The 16238-nt window shown below is 44.1% G+C and overlaps 1 protein-coding gene across 1 annotated transcript in view; it reads right to left on the bottom strand.

Moving 5' to 3' along the window:
• Window positions 1-15409, bottom strand: part of MCUB (mitochondrial calcium uniporter dominant negative subunit beta) — a 42564-nt gene extending 27155 nt beyond the window's left edge. The window contains exon 1 of the mRNA XM_065634347.1: window positions 15219-15409. Within this exon, the coding sequence (XP_065490419.1) occupies window positions 15219-15329 (111 nt within the window). The 5' untranslated portion in view covers window positions 15330-15409. The remainder of the gene's footprint in view (window positions 1-15218) is intronic.
• Between the last annotated feature and the right edge of the window lie 829 nt (window positions 15410-16238).

Genomic DNA, 16238 nt, shown 5'->3' with positions numbered 1-16238 from the left:
GGTTTCTAAATCCGCATTTGTCTGTAAGACTCAAGACAGCATGGCAGGATTTTTCTTACTATGTATTTATTAGATTTCTGTCTAGCGTAGCTCTGTGAACACCAAGTAATGAACTCCTGTCCCCTCTCAAAGCAGAGTAATAGCTCAGACCATTTCACTCTCAGGAAGTCACAATCCTCCCTGGCAGGGGGATTGGACTGGATGATCTTTCGAGGTCCCTTCCAATCCCTAACATTCTGTGATACTCAAAGTTTCCATTTCAGCCTTATCCCCGACTACACACACAGTTCTTTCCTCTGTGCTTGCACCTCTCATGCTTGTTAGATTTATGAACCCTTTTAGTTACTGCGTCAGCAAGTTATACATATTTAATTCTTAATTTTTTCCTCATAAATGAGTCTCTACAGCTTCTACCCATTTACACTACTTTTGAGTTCCCGTCAATGATCAATGTCTTTATGGTAATAGGAACACTGAAGCCTAATATAATATTTCAGGTACTGTCATACCAGTGCTCTCATTCTCTTGTCCCCTCAAATGATTCCTCCCACACATGCACCACAAAATTACATTGGTCTTTCCTACTACCCCAGCATATTCACATGGTTTCCTCGTCATTAAAACCTTTTTTCAGGAGTGCCAAAATTCAGTGGGTTTCCTCCCAGGGAGATGGGGGGGAGCACAACAAAGGTATTACACGTTTGCTTATTTTCGTTTGCCCAGCACTGAGATGGTGCCTAGTAAAACCGAGTATCAAGTGACTTCAAATTTACTTTATTACAACAGCAATAATCAGCAGGAGCAGCTGCAGGGTGCTGTTAGCAGCTGTGCTAGGACACTGCAGGCCTTGCCATGCTGCTGCTGCTCTTGCCCTCCCATGGAACACGGATTCTGGACCTTTGCGGGAGCATTAAGGATTTCAGTCCAGTGCGAGAAACCAAGGTGAGCATGAAGGGGGCTGCGAAGAAGGACAACACCACATCAAGCCAGCAAACTCGTGACCATGCCTGCTAAAGTGATTTATTATAAGGAGAGAGGCCTTGCATAATTGCCGCGCCCACTGACAGAATGCTAACACAAATTGCCATTGGGACCGCAGGCTTGAAGCCTCCTTCCTTTACAAACAGCAGGTTAAAGAGAGATAAGATTGGCTACTGAACTTGCAGTTGATAAAGAGCAAAATCCGACCCCATCAAACCACTAAATTCCTGTTCATTTTAACAGCCACCCCCATCCTGATACTCGCAGAAGTGAACTGAGAGGCAGAATATTCCTGACACTGTGCTACGCCAACTCTACAGCTCAAGCAGAAACTTTGTTTTCCAGTCACTCTCAACAAATACTCAATATATTCTAGTTTATTTTTTCAAGGAACCAGACATGTCCTTGCTCAATAACCAGGACCCTTTACAGCCATTTCCCCAGAGAACTACGACCTCTGCATGGTTTATTACCTCATTATACCAATAGTTAAAGAAAAACAAGACTCCAAGAGCAGTCTGCTTCTGGTAAATATTCAACTAGGATCATGACAACATACTCCTCAGCTTGATTCTCCTTAACTCTACTTCAGCACCACGCTTTCATCTTCCTCCAGGGCCTGACGCTGATTGCGTATCATATTTAGCAATGTGAGCGTACTCCTCCTCCAGGACGTGAATGGATCCTACTAGTAAATTACGACAGCATTTAATCTGAGATGAACTTCAGTCACTCCTCTTATCTGTTCAGACAAGGAAACATCTGAATGTTTGCTCTACACTTGTTGCTTTACGAGCTTCAGCTTCACGAATTAGGAAACACTTGCTCTTTTCTCAAGTGTTAGCAGGGGGAGAGAACAATTCTTAGTCTCTAAAATTCTTTGGAGGAGACAGAGGGGTGGCATTTCACAGCTACGGACCAACTGTTCTCCAGCTGGGTATAGACCTGCGCGGGGAAGGGCAGAGATGGAAAAAGTCCTCGGCCAATTCCAGGCCCCAGCAGCTACAGGGAAAGGTCCGCAGCAAGTGCAGAGCAGCTCCAATCACTGCACCCTTCTGAGGATGCAGGATGAGTCCTGGTGTGTTGCAGACAGAGTGTCCACAGCTCCACATGGCAACGACCGGAGCACCTCAGCGCCTCCTGCCCTGGGCAGTTTGAGGGAGGGAGTGGCTGGAGTTACACAACTACCACTTCTCCCTCTTCTTTTCCTCTTTCCTCATGTCTTGAGCCTGTTAAAATTATACTTACGGTATCTCGTGCGTTCAGATCTCCCTAGGAAAAAGAGTCAACTGAATCCTCTAAAGCTCTTCTCCTCTTGTCGGCATTCAAAACTGAAAGGGGATCACCAGAGCTGCTCACAGCAAAGAACAGGCACTACCTAAAAATACCAAGACCTGCAATTACAGGGTCCCAATCTGTACACCTATTTGCTAAGAAAATCAAGTACGTTCATATTGATTAAAATGCTACAAAGACATCAAACCCAAAGGGCCAATCTGAAGTGCAGTTCTGGACACATCTGTGGGTCCAAGCAACATCGCAATTTATTTTTGTCTCTTAGGTGCCACTGCAAGGATAGGACAAAACAGCTTCCATTTGTATCTCTGACTTGCAGCAAAACCCCCTAGTTAGACTGTTTTCAGCAGAATATTTTTTTTTAAATGAGAATTTAGAAGATCATTTATTTCTGTAACTCCATCTCAGCTATCACCGGCACCATTAGAAGGGTAATGCCAGGACTGCACTCCCAAATATACCTTTGGATCCAAAGCAAGCAGCTGATCTCAATATTACACCAGCTATTTCACCTTTGTGTTCCACTAAGAATGCAGGACTCACTCTGCAGGCATTTTATTAGCATGAATTAAATTTACTTCAACATCAGTAGCAAAACCCCTGACTATTATGCTGCATTTGGCAGTGGCCAAGAAAAAACAGCTTCAAGGTTGGCCTCTGTCCTTGCTACAAAGGAGAGCTCAGCATCCCAGGGTGCGGGTGTGAAATAACACGCTGTGGCTAATGCTGCAGCTGATGCTGGCACAGCACCGGTGTCCCGGTGTGTGGAGAGTCATCAGCCCCCAGCTCCTGACTCCCACAGAGCCCTACGCTGAACAGAAACAGGGTCACTGCCTCACTTGGAGACAAGATACCACCAATTAACTGGCTGGCAGCATCTCACTTCTTTGAGAGACAGCACCTCTGGCTTCCACTGGGTACCCATCAGCTTGCTTAACCTCTGCTTTAGCAAAGAAAAAGACGGTTTGACATGTTTTTCTTGACAAGCTGCTCACCTTGATCCACAGCATCACCAGATAGATGTGATTAGTGTCCAGCTGGCTCGACACTGGATTTAGCTCTTGCCTCGCTATAATTAAGATCTCAAAGATGGAGTTATATATTTTTTAAATGTTTTCACATTAGCTCTGCTAAGGCACTGTCAACATTAAAAAGAGCTTATTGATTTAGCTATCCTCAGGAAACATCAATTAAAAAAAAAAATCCATTCAACTTTTCTTCCCCATTAATTAGCAAAGCTATCAGCCGCCATATAGAAAATGATCAATCAATAGCAAAATCTAGTGGCAATTACACACCTAGATATTGAGACTTCCCTGTATGTTTATCAGAGCACCACTCCTCATATTATTTAATATTTCTTATTATTTTAAACACCATACCCTAAATTATACGCAAAAGCATATTAATATTATGATAGCATGTCATTCTAAGTACTTTAAGCTTGGAACTTTCAAACTAAACAAAAAACAGATGACTAGTGACTGCTGTAAGTTAAACTCAAAAACTCTGGTTATAAATACTATGTCTCCTGTTTACCAAAGTGTCCACAAAAAAAATATTTGTAGTATAGTTATACTAACAAAGCCTCCCAGTATAGAAACATCTCATATATGCAAAACAGGCAAATAATTCCACTGATTCTTTTTCCTTCAAAGATTTTAAACTAGGATTAATACCAGTTCCTTGGCTTTCACCAACTCTAGGACTTTGGCTGGAAACATCGCTGTTCGTTGCAAGTTTCAACAGGCAGAATTCCTACTGCGGATGGAGCTCTAACAGCAGAAGTCACGCTCTGACTAGTACATCTTCCTTAATTCGAACAGAGTTTGTAAATTCCTCTAACAAAACAATGTCTGCTCAGGCTACTTTGTGTTAAATCATGCTAGTACATATTAACTGACATTATACAGGAGAGGCTGAACACTAAAGTTGAAAGTATTTTTAGTTTTTGAATGAGACCAAAAACTACTTTGCCAGAAAATACTTGAAACATTACCAAGGCAGTGATCAGACTTCCTTTGTTTGGAAAATCAATTTGACGCTGAAACCCTTTCCCTTCTGAAACAACACCCTTCACATTCAGTTGAGTCAATCTTTAACTTAGGTCAATACTGCTGACCAAGTTTAAAAAAAAAAGTCCAATCCCAGACAGCAAAACATATCCATCGGCTACTCACATCCACGCACATGCTCCCAATCCTTGTGCTATTCTTTTTCAGATAATTGCTTGTCTATAGGACAGGGATCTCCGTTTTTTAAAATATAATGTATTATCCTTTGACTATGAAAGAGCTTGAAAAAAAAAAAAAACCACTATTCAAATACGTCTCAAAGGCTCAAACCCCAGTGGAAGGCAAGAACATGGAACCACAATATTTTGTTTAGAAAACAAGTGCCTAATGTTTGCAAGAAATTAGACATTAAAAACAATACATACACTAAATATTCAAGGACTGCTTGCTGTCAAATGACTGAAGTGGACACAGAGGACATTCATTGCTAGAAATACAGAGGGAAAAAGTCTTCTGTACCCTATAACCTACTTGGGTTAAGGATTTTGTTTTGTTTTGTCACTCGGACAAAAAGCTGCATCCTGAAGCAAGAACCCGAAAGAAGCTCTGGCGTCACTGCTCTCTTCCTGACCCGGTGACAAGGTGCACGCCAGATACACACCACACAATAGCGAAGGGCTTTCTGGTTCAGGTGCACCAACACACTGAGCAGCTACACGCTGCTTCCAGGCTCCCAGCTACTCCCTCCATATGGACAGTGTTTTCTGGATGTAGCAGCCCACTCAGAACGAGCCGCGGTGAAAAGCATCATCCTACCCACAGAGCCCAATCTGCGTCCAAGACCATCTGCAATATGCAATGCAGATACCCAGGACTAGCAACTCACCACCCTCCTTACCGAAATGGAGAAAAATGGGATGAGCCATGTGCTCAGACTGTCTGTTGCTTTGCTATGAGGAAGAAAGACAGTGGGATTTGAGCCGAGCTCCCCACAAATACACAGACCTAAACATGAACTATCGTTTCATACCCTATAGCATGCCAAACTTCATGACTTCAGATAAATAATGTTATTCAAAATTACTACAATAAAGAATACTGGAGAATGCTTTCACAACCAACAGATTAAAATGAGAAAAAAGCGGTAGAAAACTCAGTGCAGAAATTTCAGTGCCTGCACATTAAATTGGGAGTAGCTCCAGCTCTGCAAAAAGTAAGTGTTACCTGACTTACAAGAAACTGCTTTTGACTGAAAGCCATTGCAGCTTGCTGAGAAACTGTACCAGTCAGAACTGACTGCAAGATAAAAAGATACTTCTGTGGTGCCAGTGTCTGGGAATAAATTCTGGGAGGAATCGTGTCTCAAGATTATTAGATTTTTTTTGGTTTAAATGAGTTGAAGCTCATTCTGCAGCAAGTCATCTCCCAGGTCAGCTGAGGGTAAAACCCCCAGGATCCTCCCCATCCCGAAACCTGATGGTCTCTTCGTGTTGCACCTCTAGCAAGGCTTATGCTTTGGGATATTACAGGGAACATATTATGGCTTCATAAATTTTTCCAAAGCAACAAGCAAAGTGCCAAAACGTGCCAGAAACACAAGTAACACGATGCCTGAATAGTTCAGGATTCATTTAAAAGCAGCCTTTGGGAAGGCGCCTCTAGGAATCCAGGATATCACCAGTAAGATTAAAACAGACCGTCTACACTACAAGCAGAGTCTCATCTAACACACATACAGCACGGGGTTGAATCATGCCAGCTGGTTACCAAGCACAAGAGCTCCTCTCAAAAGAGCTCCAAGGACTTGATTCAGTTTTGCTGTTCAGACATAATTCAGGGCCATCCAGCAGTCAAATTAAAACAGAGGAAGGCAGAGGAGACACACTCACCCTCTTGCCTCCGGCAGCAGCAGAACAGATCGCTCAAGACCACTAATTGCTGTGTCTCCACTCCCTCCTTGCCCAAATTTATGAGACTTCCTGCCTTTAGTTAAAAATATTAGCATGAGCAGTGCTCTGAAAAAACAGTATTATTTATAGAGCTGGGAATTCATCTCCCTTAGTTCTGTCAATTCACAAGCTCAGTGTAAACTTTAAAAAACTGTTGTCGTCTTTTAAGAAGCTGGAGAGTTGTTAACAACTTCTTGGTAGTTTTAGCTAGAATTTTAAAATTCTTAAAAGCTTCTGGGGCAGAGCAGGGGTGGAGAAGGCCTGGTAAATTGAAGCTGATCCACTGAGAAGCTAAGATAAACTTCCAGCCTTGTCATTTACTTAAAACATGTAAGATATACAAATCAGATACACAGCTTTTATGACACAGTTGTGAAAGATGACTGCCGTTAAGTTTCAACTATTTTATTTACGTTAGCAGCATCAAGTATTTAACTGAGCCATTGATCAAGATCCTTGACTTCCAACACTCAGTTGATTCAGAATTGCTAGCTCAGGGCACGGCATTCAGGACAGCAAGACCATTAACTTCAACTTCTCACATAGTATTTATTTTATTACAGATGTGTTTCTTCCACTGGGCTTATATTTTTGTCATTGTCTTCATTTTGCTGTTTGCAAACACTTCTTTCAGCTTTTTCCTTTGTTTAGGGTATGGCAGACATACACTATCTGCAGAAAAGGAAGCTGAACTACTTTGTGGTTATGCAGTGGGTTTGCCATCTTCTCAAACACTTTCGGACAGTTTAATCCAACTTAATTCCTTGCGATTAACTTAAAACTCGATTATTTGCTAACGCATTCAACCACACACCAAAATCCGTCCCGCTCCCAGCTGAACCATCACTTGAGCACCCAGCCTCTGTCTCTCTCAGCCTGGCCATGGACCCACCACCGCGCCAGCCCTCCCTCTGTCCCCAGCACCGCAGCTCTCAGAGGTGCCACAACCGCAGCCCCGCGCTCGTGCTAGGTCGGCTCCTTGGGTCGGGAACCCTGTCGTGACCGTGTTTCACAAGAGACTCCAGCCCAGAGGGGCCAGACGAGGAGCAGCTGGGGCCACAGCGGTCCCTGGGAGAGAGGATGCTGCTGCATCTCAGCAGCCTGGCGCCTTTATACTTCTATTTAAAACAAACACGTAAAGGCGAGGGATATGTTTTCTTTTAAAAGTCAGCCTTTCACAGATAGCACCGTAGCATATGCTCACAGCTGTGCTGCCACAGGCAGAGGCTGGTTCAGAAAGCGAGTACAGAATATCAAAAAATGAATAGTTTGCATAAGAAGGTACAGAGGTCAGGTCAGGCCCTAGAAAAAAGAAAGCTCAAACAAAACCATAGGAACATTGTTCTGTGAACAGTACAGCATAAGCACTTCAGGTAAAAGAGATGACAGCACTGTACATGGAGAGCACTCATCTCTTCCCTACCGTGGCACTCTGACCAAAGCAATCTCATGATGTATTAAGTTTGATTTGCCAGAAAGAAGAGCAATGTAATTTTTCCTCCACTCTGGCAAACATACAAGACATTTAAAGATGCTTTTGTGATCTCTAAATCAACTTTGGAGTCTCTCACTATACTGTCAAGTACCAATGGGGAGATACTGGAAAGATGAAATTGCTGCCTACTTTCAGCTAAAATGTTTCTTAAAAGAAGACAATTTATTTCTCTCCATCTAGACTAGACTGTGAAGACTGAAGTACTTTTGATCTAAAATGACCAGACGGTAAATGTGAAGATAATTGCTTCGAAATTGTTTATCTGAAGTAAAAAAAAAAAGTAAATTATCTCTTGCCTATGTATAATGTACACAATTTTTCTGTCCTTTTGAAGATGCACTGCCTGTGCTCATCATGATAAATGCGGCTTTCAAAAGGCATATATTTCCCATTTTTACAGTAAACGCCTTTCTTCCATTTCAGCCTGAGGGAATACTGAATGTTTTCTCACCAGCAAGGGGAGGCTGCGCTCACCAGTCACCATCACACAAGCACAAAGCTATTTGTTGACCCACGCACTGACTGCTGACACTTTGGTACACAGTGTTAGGCCACTTAGCCCTGCCAGCCCCTCTTGCTTGAAGAAGAATTGATTTAGGGGCTACAGAAGTTACCATCTTTAGTAGGCAGGCATCCGAGCAATGTTCCTTGTGAATTTCTATTCCCTCCTTCTGCTGTTGTGTTACAGCGAGGAGAGTCATTCTCACACAAGGGATTCCTTTTACTTACTGATGGACCTGACCTTCGGAATCTAGATCTGCACTTTCCCAGCACTTGAGGATCACAGCTTTGGGTCAAGCATTCCCCAAAAGCCATCTATCCTCACCATGATCATACGCCAGGTTCCTCATACGCTGTATCAGTTACGAATGGGTACACAGCAGTGCTGTTACAGACCAAGCCACTCTCCACGTATCGCAGGAACTAAAGAGCAGCCCACCCGGCAAACGCAAAGTATATTGGGGACAGCATGCAAGATACCCACACTGGATGCAATTTCAAGATGAGCCAGGACTCATGGGTCAGCTGAGGATGGAAAAAGCACAGCAAATAATTTGCACACCTGAAAACTGTCCTCCTAGCCTCCCTATGAAAGTTCACAGAAAAAACAGCTTAATTTAGTTGTTCGTTGGACTCCTCTGATTAGCTTGGGATGCCAGAAGTGCCACAGTGAGCAGTCGTAAGAGTGGCAGCACTGACCTTATAAAAAGCCACCTCTTCCCAATGCAAACCTAATTACCAAGTTATTACTCAATATCTTGACAGCAAGACAGAGGCCAAGGCAGCAACGCAGAGAACCTCTCTCTCCTTTTCATCTTTCTGGAAAAGGGCAGGAGAACAGAAACTGAGCAAGAACTGCTGTTACACGCCCTTAACAGGCACTTAATTAATACCGTATTATAATGAGGCCCAGAAGTGATTGTGAAACACCTCCAGGCTCAGAAGAGCTTACTGCCTTCTCACTTGGCTGTAGGGACCTCCTTTCCGTGCCAATGAGAAATTCACCTTTGCTGCTGACTAGCAAGCTGACCAGACAGCATTAAGTGCTCAGCACTTCAGTGATTTGTGGCAAATCTTCAGAGCGCCCAAGACATTTGCAAAGCAATTTTCTCAAACATCCTCTAGAGGGTTAGTATTAGTCTCTTCACAGGCACCCAAAAACCGAAAGGAAGGGCCTTGCCCAGAGTGCTAGAAGGAACAGTGCCAGACTGAGATGTTCCTCATCCCATGAGCAACAAAAGAATTGCTCGCACTGACAGCACTGTTGGTATGACCACGGCATCCACTTCAAATGAACTCACAGAATCATTTTCTGTCATCTACTTTATTAATTACGGAGCACCCCATGCAGCAGGGATGTCAAACTCATTTTCACCGGGGGCCACATCAGCCTTGCGGTTGCTAAAATGAATGTCATTTTAGGACTGTATAAATGTAGGAGCAGTTACATGTGGCCCCCGGTGAAAATGATTTTGACACCCCTGCCATACAGTTATCACTTCATGGTATCAGTATTCCTATCCTCATTCTAAATTTTAAAAAATATATAAAATAAATAAACAATGTCACTACAGTTAGTGACAGGAAGTTACACACATTTTTATTTTCCTCTATGATAAGCCTTTTACATATATTTGGAGTAATTTACTTTGCAACCTCTGGGAAGCACAGCCTATTACTACCGTATCACATGAGAAAGCTCTTCAGGAAGTTTGCTGAAGTATTATATGTAATATAACAGTACATAGATAGCAATTTTAGACGGGATTTCAGTTTTAGAGTTTCTTTGCATTTCTGCAGTACAACACAGCCTCCACTTAGCACACAAAAGCTCCAGCTTCTTTAAGCCTGTGCTCTTTCCAGTCTTGCATTTTCTTTTTTTTCTTTCTTTTTATTTTTCTTTCTTTCTTAGGAATCCCTGTATTCACACAAACACCAGAGACACGCATCTACTGACACTTATTCAGAGCAGGCAAAAAAGCACCCTAATATTCTATGCAAAGAGAACCAATTTGATCTACACATCCCAATTTGTCACTTTTCTGTCATCTGTCCCGTTGGAACAAAACATGAACAATTTTGGGAGGTCACACTGTTGATGACATTTTCAAACATTGAGTGAAGTTGGTTATTACAAATTTCCTAAACCTCTAAGGAAATGAGTGTTTTGCACATGATTATACATGAACATGCAAGAGTATCTCACAACCCACTGAGATACTATAGAATTGGCACTGGAGAGAGAAGATGCAGAATATGCGTAGAAGCACAAAGTATGGTGAATTTCTGTGCTATATATAACATCTCTCCCCAAAAGTGTATTTCTTAAAGAAAACATAGCCATGTCCCAGCTGCCAGATGAGACAACAGCAAAGGGCCAGCAGCCGTTCCCAATGCCATCCTCTTATTTTGGCATAGACACAGTATCAAAATTAAATAAACAAACTTGCTGAGACAGGCACATTTCCTACTGCCCGTGCTGGAGATCTTCTAAATGGCCTTTTTAAAGCATTTATAAATTAGTATTTGTAAAACTGATTAGTCCTTCCATAAACAGTTTAGTGGGTTGTATGTTTTTGTTGACATACACCTGTATAAACACAAGGTTTCCGCTTATAAAACAAAACTAGGATTAACAAGCTAACTTTTGTTGTGCAAGGCCTTCAAAGGGAAGGAAAGACGGCGAAAAAAACAGGCCCAGTGGCCACAACTTACTCCCAGTTCTTGGCTCCAATTAGATCTGAATTTCCAAAGGATCCAAGTACGCTGAAGACACAAAGCAGGGACTTAAACCACATCTATGTGAAATATTCAGCTGCACAAGACAGTCAGTGATAATTCACTTTTCTGTACCTGCCTGGGATATCATGGGGTTGGTGCTTTGACAGTGTCCTTAGAAATCCCAACAGCCAAGTATGTGCAAAAGAAAAAGGTGCAAATTCAAAACATAAATGAAAACACACATTTCAGATTACCCTGTAGCTATTTGGGCACATTTAGATCCTAGCTTTTAAGACTGTGTAAAAGTGCAGGACAAATTGGATAAGTGTAACGCTCGAGCATTACGGTAATTTGAGACTAAGAATAACAACTATAAAAACTAACAGGAAGGACAGGAAAAAAGTTCAAGCCAGTCTGAAGAACTGGGTAGTCAACAACTTATCAGCTGAAAACGTTAAAAGAAACATTTTTTACAGATATGGATTACACTGGGAGCTGACCAAAAAAACCCAACCAAAACCAAAACAAAACACCACATCACACGCCTCTCTGCTTTCTGCAGATAAACAAAACCAATGGCTCTCCTACTGGCTGCAATTTGCAACTATGAAGAAAATTCCCCTCAACAACAAGTATATGTGACATCCTAATCAAGGAAGAAAACAAATCTGTAATGTTTTTCACAGAAGCCTCTGCTTTGAAGATCAAATTGCAATTTGGCATCTTAGACAGAGTCTTTCTCCTCAAAAATGTATTCCAGAGGCACGAGTTTGAGAGAAGTTCGCACAAAAAAATGGAACACGTTCCGAATTAGCAATGTCAAATAAACTCACATTTTGAAAAAATTCAAGTTTTCCCATTTCAGTTCGCTCACTCAGACTTTTTCAAAGCAAGTCTCGCCTTCTGCAGGAGACAATGTCACCACTCCAGCATCTTCATACAGGATACGAGCAGTTTTAGCTAGAACAGGGCTATGCAACTGCAAAGAAACCCGGTTTTAAGGTAAGAGAAACTGCGTAACCCAGGCTTCATTTTCCACAGTTGCTGCCCATCCCCAGTGATGTAGGCGTGCTGGTACAGGTCTCCATAGTATGGACTAAACTGGGAATCTCACATATATGAATGGCCCTAAAACGCAATGTCGTTTTAAATCAGTGTCAGCACTACAGAGAAACTAGCTAGGATCATGTAAAAAGAAGGTTTATGAATATACCACCAAAAAAAGGGCAACTTTAAGCTCCGATTCTGTGTTAACGTATCTGTTGTCCATTGTGATACGATGAGGGGAGCTTCTCCTCCCACAGAACAGCGCAAGCAGGGCATTTCTCTCAATAAGAGCTGCAGGAGTTAAAATGCGCAAGCGAAGAGGAAGCGAAAGAGCTGCCAACCCTTTAGGTTTCACCACATGCGAAATAACTGCAGCGTTACAAATCCAGGCTCTAACAAAATGAACTGCACCCTTTCACGAACAAAATTATGTGTAATAAGAAAGCCCGTCCAAAGAACACAATATAACATGCTTCGCTTGGGTTGAAAAACTAAGCGTCTGTGTAAGTACTAGCCACTTAAAAAACAAAACAAAAAACCAACAACAACCTCACATAACAGAAACCTCGACTTTACAAAATTAAGAGGAATTTGTATAAGCCTTGTTCCAAAGGCAAAGCAGCTAACCGCAGCAGTCAGAAGAGCTGTGGATTTTCTCTAAAAGCGGAGCTGAGAAGCTAACAATTAAGAATAGAGCTTTTTAGGACAGCAATCCCTGCTTTTACAGAGAAATTACAGCTAATTAGTCACTGCAAAATGGTTTGTCCCCAGAGCAGTCTATTCATTAGTCCAAACCACAGCACACAAATACACCTCATACTTACACATCTGCTCAACACCTGCATATCTCGCAGTACGTGACGACTGAGGACATGTTCTACAACCCTGTGTGGCCACCAAGTATCACCTCCAGCGTTCCGCATGGAACCTACAGTCAGTGCCCCAAAAGGTATTTGGGCAAAAGGATTCCCATCTCCAAGCACTGCACAAAACAAGCTGGAGAACTGCCAGAGATGGTGATTTAGGGTCCTGCACCCGTCACAAGAACGTGACCCACGATGGCACCAGACGACAGCAGGTGCAAAGGCAACACGCTACCAAGCCCTGCTGTCCTCAGCCCTGCACAAGCACGCCAACCTTTCCTCCCAGAGCTGGACGCAAAACATTTGTTCGCCCAAAAGGCAAGTAGCAAAGCTAGCAACACACAACGATAACAAAACCAACAAAAAAGCTAAAACAAAAAAATACTGCTGAAAAAATAATTCAAATAACCACAACAGTGTTTGCACTGGACAAGATGTACATCAGCTGATGTTCTGCATTACAGCGAAATCTAAAGAGCTAAACAACTGCAGTAACAACTGGGACATTGTTTATTTTCACTAGTGAAATTACAGCTCCAGGGCATTCATTTAATGTTTATGAGAACAAATACTTTAACTGCCTGGTCTGTTCTGCAGACACATAGTGACAAAATAGAAAGGTACCCAAAGATGAAAACAGGAAGGGGGAAACCAGTAAGCATGCTTCATTATTGGTCATGCTAGAACTATGGATCACATATTTAAAAAACATTTTATACTAATTCCAAAAAGTTCCACTTAAGAAATAAATAAAATCTTGCATTAAACACTTTTCCCAATTAGAATCTTCCTCAACATTACAACATACCTCCCCTTAATCTCTTTGGTGCAAGAATTTAATTCCAGAGTCATGTCACTGTCGTGTTTCATCCCACTAAGTAACGGGGCTGATCATTTGTCTGCTTTTTCTTATTATGGCAGCACTGCCAAAGCAAGAGCTTTTCCTCCTCCTCTCCTTTTTGGTCTCTCTTCTTAAAGCTTTATCAGCTTTCAGTCTCATTTTTAGAACCTTAGAAAAGCACAAAGTTTGTCTGCAAAGCAGTACCCTGGAGAAGTTTGAGGTGACAAACTAAATATGTAATATCAGTGTGTGCTGAATGACAGTGTAAACGCTCTCAGAGAGGTACAAGATGTTTTTAGCACACCAGGTTTGAATCTTAGAAGTTTAAGAAGGCTAAGTCAATATTTATGTTGAAATCCTTTCTTAAATGTCCTCATATACACACACGACAAAGCAAAGAAGGGCCACTCACATTAACAGGGGCGGGGCAAATTAACACCATGGAATCTTGTAAAAGGGGGTTTGAGTCGTTTGTGCAAAAATTCTTAGCAAAAAGCACAGAGTTCATTCTGCACAACTCCTCAACTCCAGCTGCCACCGCAGGTTCCGAGAGCCCAGCTGCTGCCCAAGGAGCCCCAGAGCGCCCTGTGCCTCCGTCTGTGGGTGTCACCACACACCCCAGTGACTCCTTGCTATGGATGGGCCCCAGATGCAGGGAAAAGGTTTTGTTGTGTTCTATCTCAGCAACGTTTGAAAGCACGTACGGCATCTCTAATACTAAAAACAATAATAAAGGAGTAAACTGTCTCCTTTCCCAGCAGCCTCAGGACTCTACAACTGCATTGTCCTATGTCCCAGCAGTTCTTTATTATTAAAGTAATTTTGTCTTGTTTTCCTTCGTTCTTCCTACTTATAGGATAGAATCATAGAATGGTTTGGGTTGTAAAGGACCTTAAAGATCATCTAGTTCCAACCCCCTGCCATGGGCAGGACACCTTCCACTAGACCAGGTTGCTCAAAGCCCCGTCCAGCCTGGCCTGGAACATCGCCAGGGACGGGGCATCCACAGCTTCTCTGGGCAACCTGAGATCTCTGAGACTTCTTAAAGCCAAGAGAAGCTCAGAAGCAGGTGGACTTCATTTTTATACATACAAGGCAGTTCCCCGACAGCACGCACGGAAAACTTTTTTATTTTTGCGCTCCCATTTTCTTTCTCGCACTTCACAAGCGCAACCCGTGAGTCACCTATTTACTCTCCAAGCAGCTCGGGGGCGAAAAAGCGACACAAACGCCCGCAAGACAACCCACGGAGCTGCCAGCACGGCGGCGCGGAGAGACCCCGGCCGCGCTGGACGTTCCTGCGGCTCCGCCCCCGCATCGACGGCGTGAGTCACCGCGCCGCCCCCGCGCCGCCCCCGCTCCCGTCGGGCCGGGGTAGCGCCGCTCCGGGCTGAGCTTCCCCCAAGTTTTGTCCCCCCCGCGGCTCAGGGCGGCCCCGGGGAAGGCGGGGGAAGTTCGGCCGCTTCCCGACGCCGTCCCGCGGTGAAGCTCGCCCGCTCCCCCGCTTACCTGAGGGGCTGCGGGCGGCGGGCAGCCCTCCCGCCTGCCCAGCAGCAGCGGGGGCTGCCGCTTGCCCGGCGGCCAGCCGCTCCGCACCGCCCGCCCCAGCCCCGCCAGCATCGCCCTGCTCCTCCCGCTCCTCCTCCGGCGGGCTCCGGGCCGCCTCCGGGCGCGCTCGCTGCGGGGCGGGCGGCGCCGGCTTCCCCGCCGGTCGTGGGCGAGCCCGAGCGGAGGGCGGCTCCTCCGGCGGTCGGGGTGGCTCTGGGTGGTTTTCCTCTTCTCCTTTCCGCCAGAACGCCGAGAAGGGGCTGGGCTGATGCGGATGCGCGGGTGCGCCGCCGCCCGTCCCCTCGGTGCGGGACCCGGGGTCGCGGCGGCTCCGCTGGGCGCTGCCCCCCGTCCTCTGCTTCTTGCAACTGAAAGCGGGTTTCAATAACCATGTTTATCAATGAGGTTAAAGGAATCGTAATGAACTCTCCTCTTTAGTGACCAGTGACAGAACCCGAGGGAATGGCAGAAGATGTGCCAGGGGAGGTTTAGGTTGGACATTAGGAAAAAGTTCTTCACCCAGAGGGTGCTGGACACTGGAACAGGCTCCCCAGGGAGGTGTCACAGCCCCAAGCCTGACAGTGTTCAAGAACAGACTGGACAAGGTCCTCAGACACATGGTGTGAACTGTGGGGTTGTCATATGCACGGACAGGAGCTGGACTCGACCTTTGTGGGTCCCTTCCAACTCAGGACACTCTGTGATTCTAAATTTCTGTCTTCCCTGACCACCTGCCTTTCGAGTAGCTGGGCATTAGATGATTTACTTCCAAATTGCCTGCTTTTGAGGAACAGGACTGTTGCTACCTCCCGTGTTTCAGCTGAATAAACACATTCTGTTACCACGGAAATGAACAGCAAAACACAGGAGGAAAACACTCTTTAGAGTTTGTTATTTTACAATAAAGTTCTGCTGACAGCAGTAGAGCAATCAGCAAGGCTTAACCCTTTTCTAGTTGTTTTTTTGATATCACCTTACCTT

Source organism: Caloenas nicobarica, chromosome 4 (assembly GCF_036013445.1).
Source record: "Caloenas nicobarica isolate bCalNic1 chromosome 4, bCalNic1.hap1, whole genome shotgun sequence".
In the NCBI taxonomy this organism is placed as follows: Eukaryota; Metazoa; Chordata; class Aves; order Columbiformes; family Columbidae; genus Caloenas; species Caloenas nicobarica.
The sequence above is the reverse complement of the archived record's forward strand: the minus strand, read 5'-3'. Positions and strand labels throughout refer to the sequence as shown.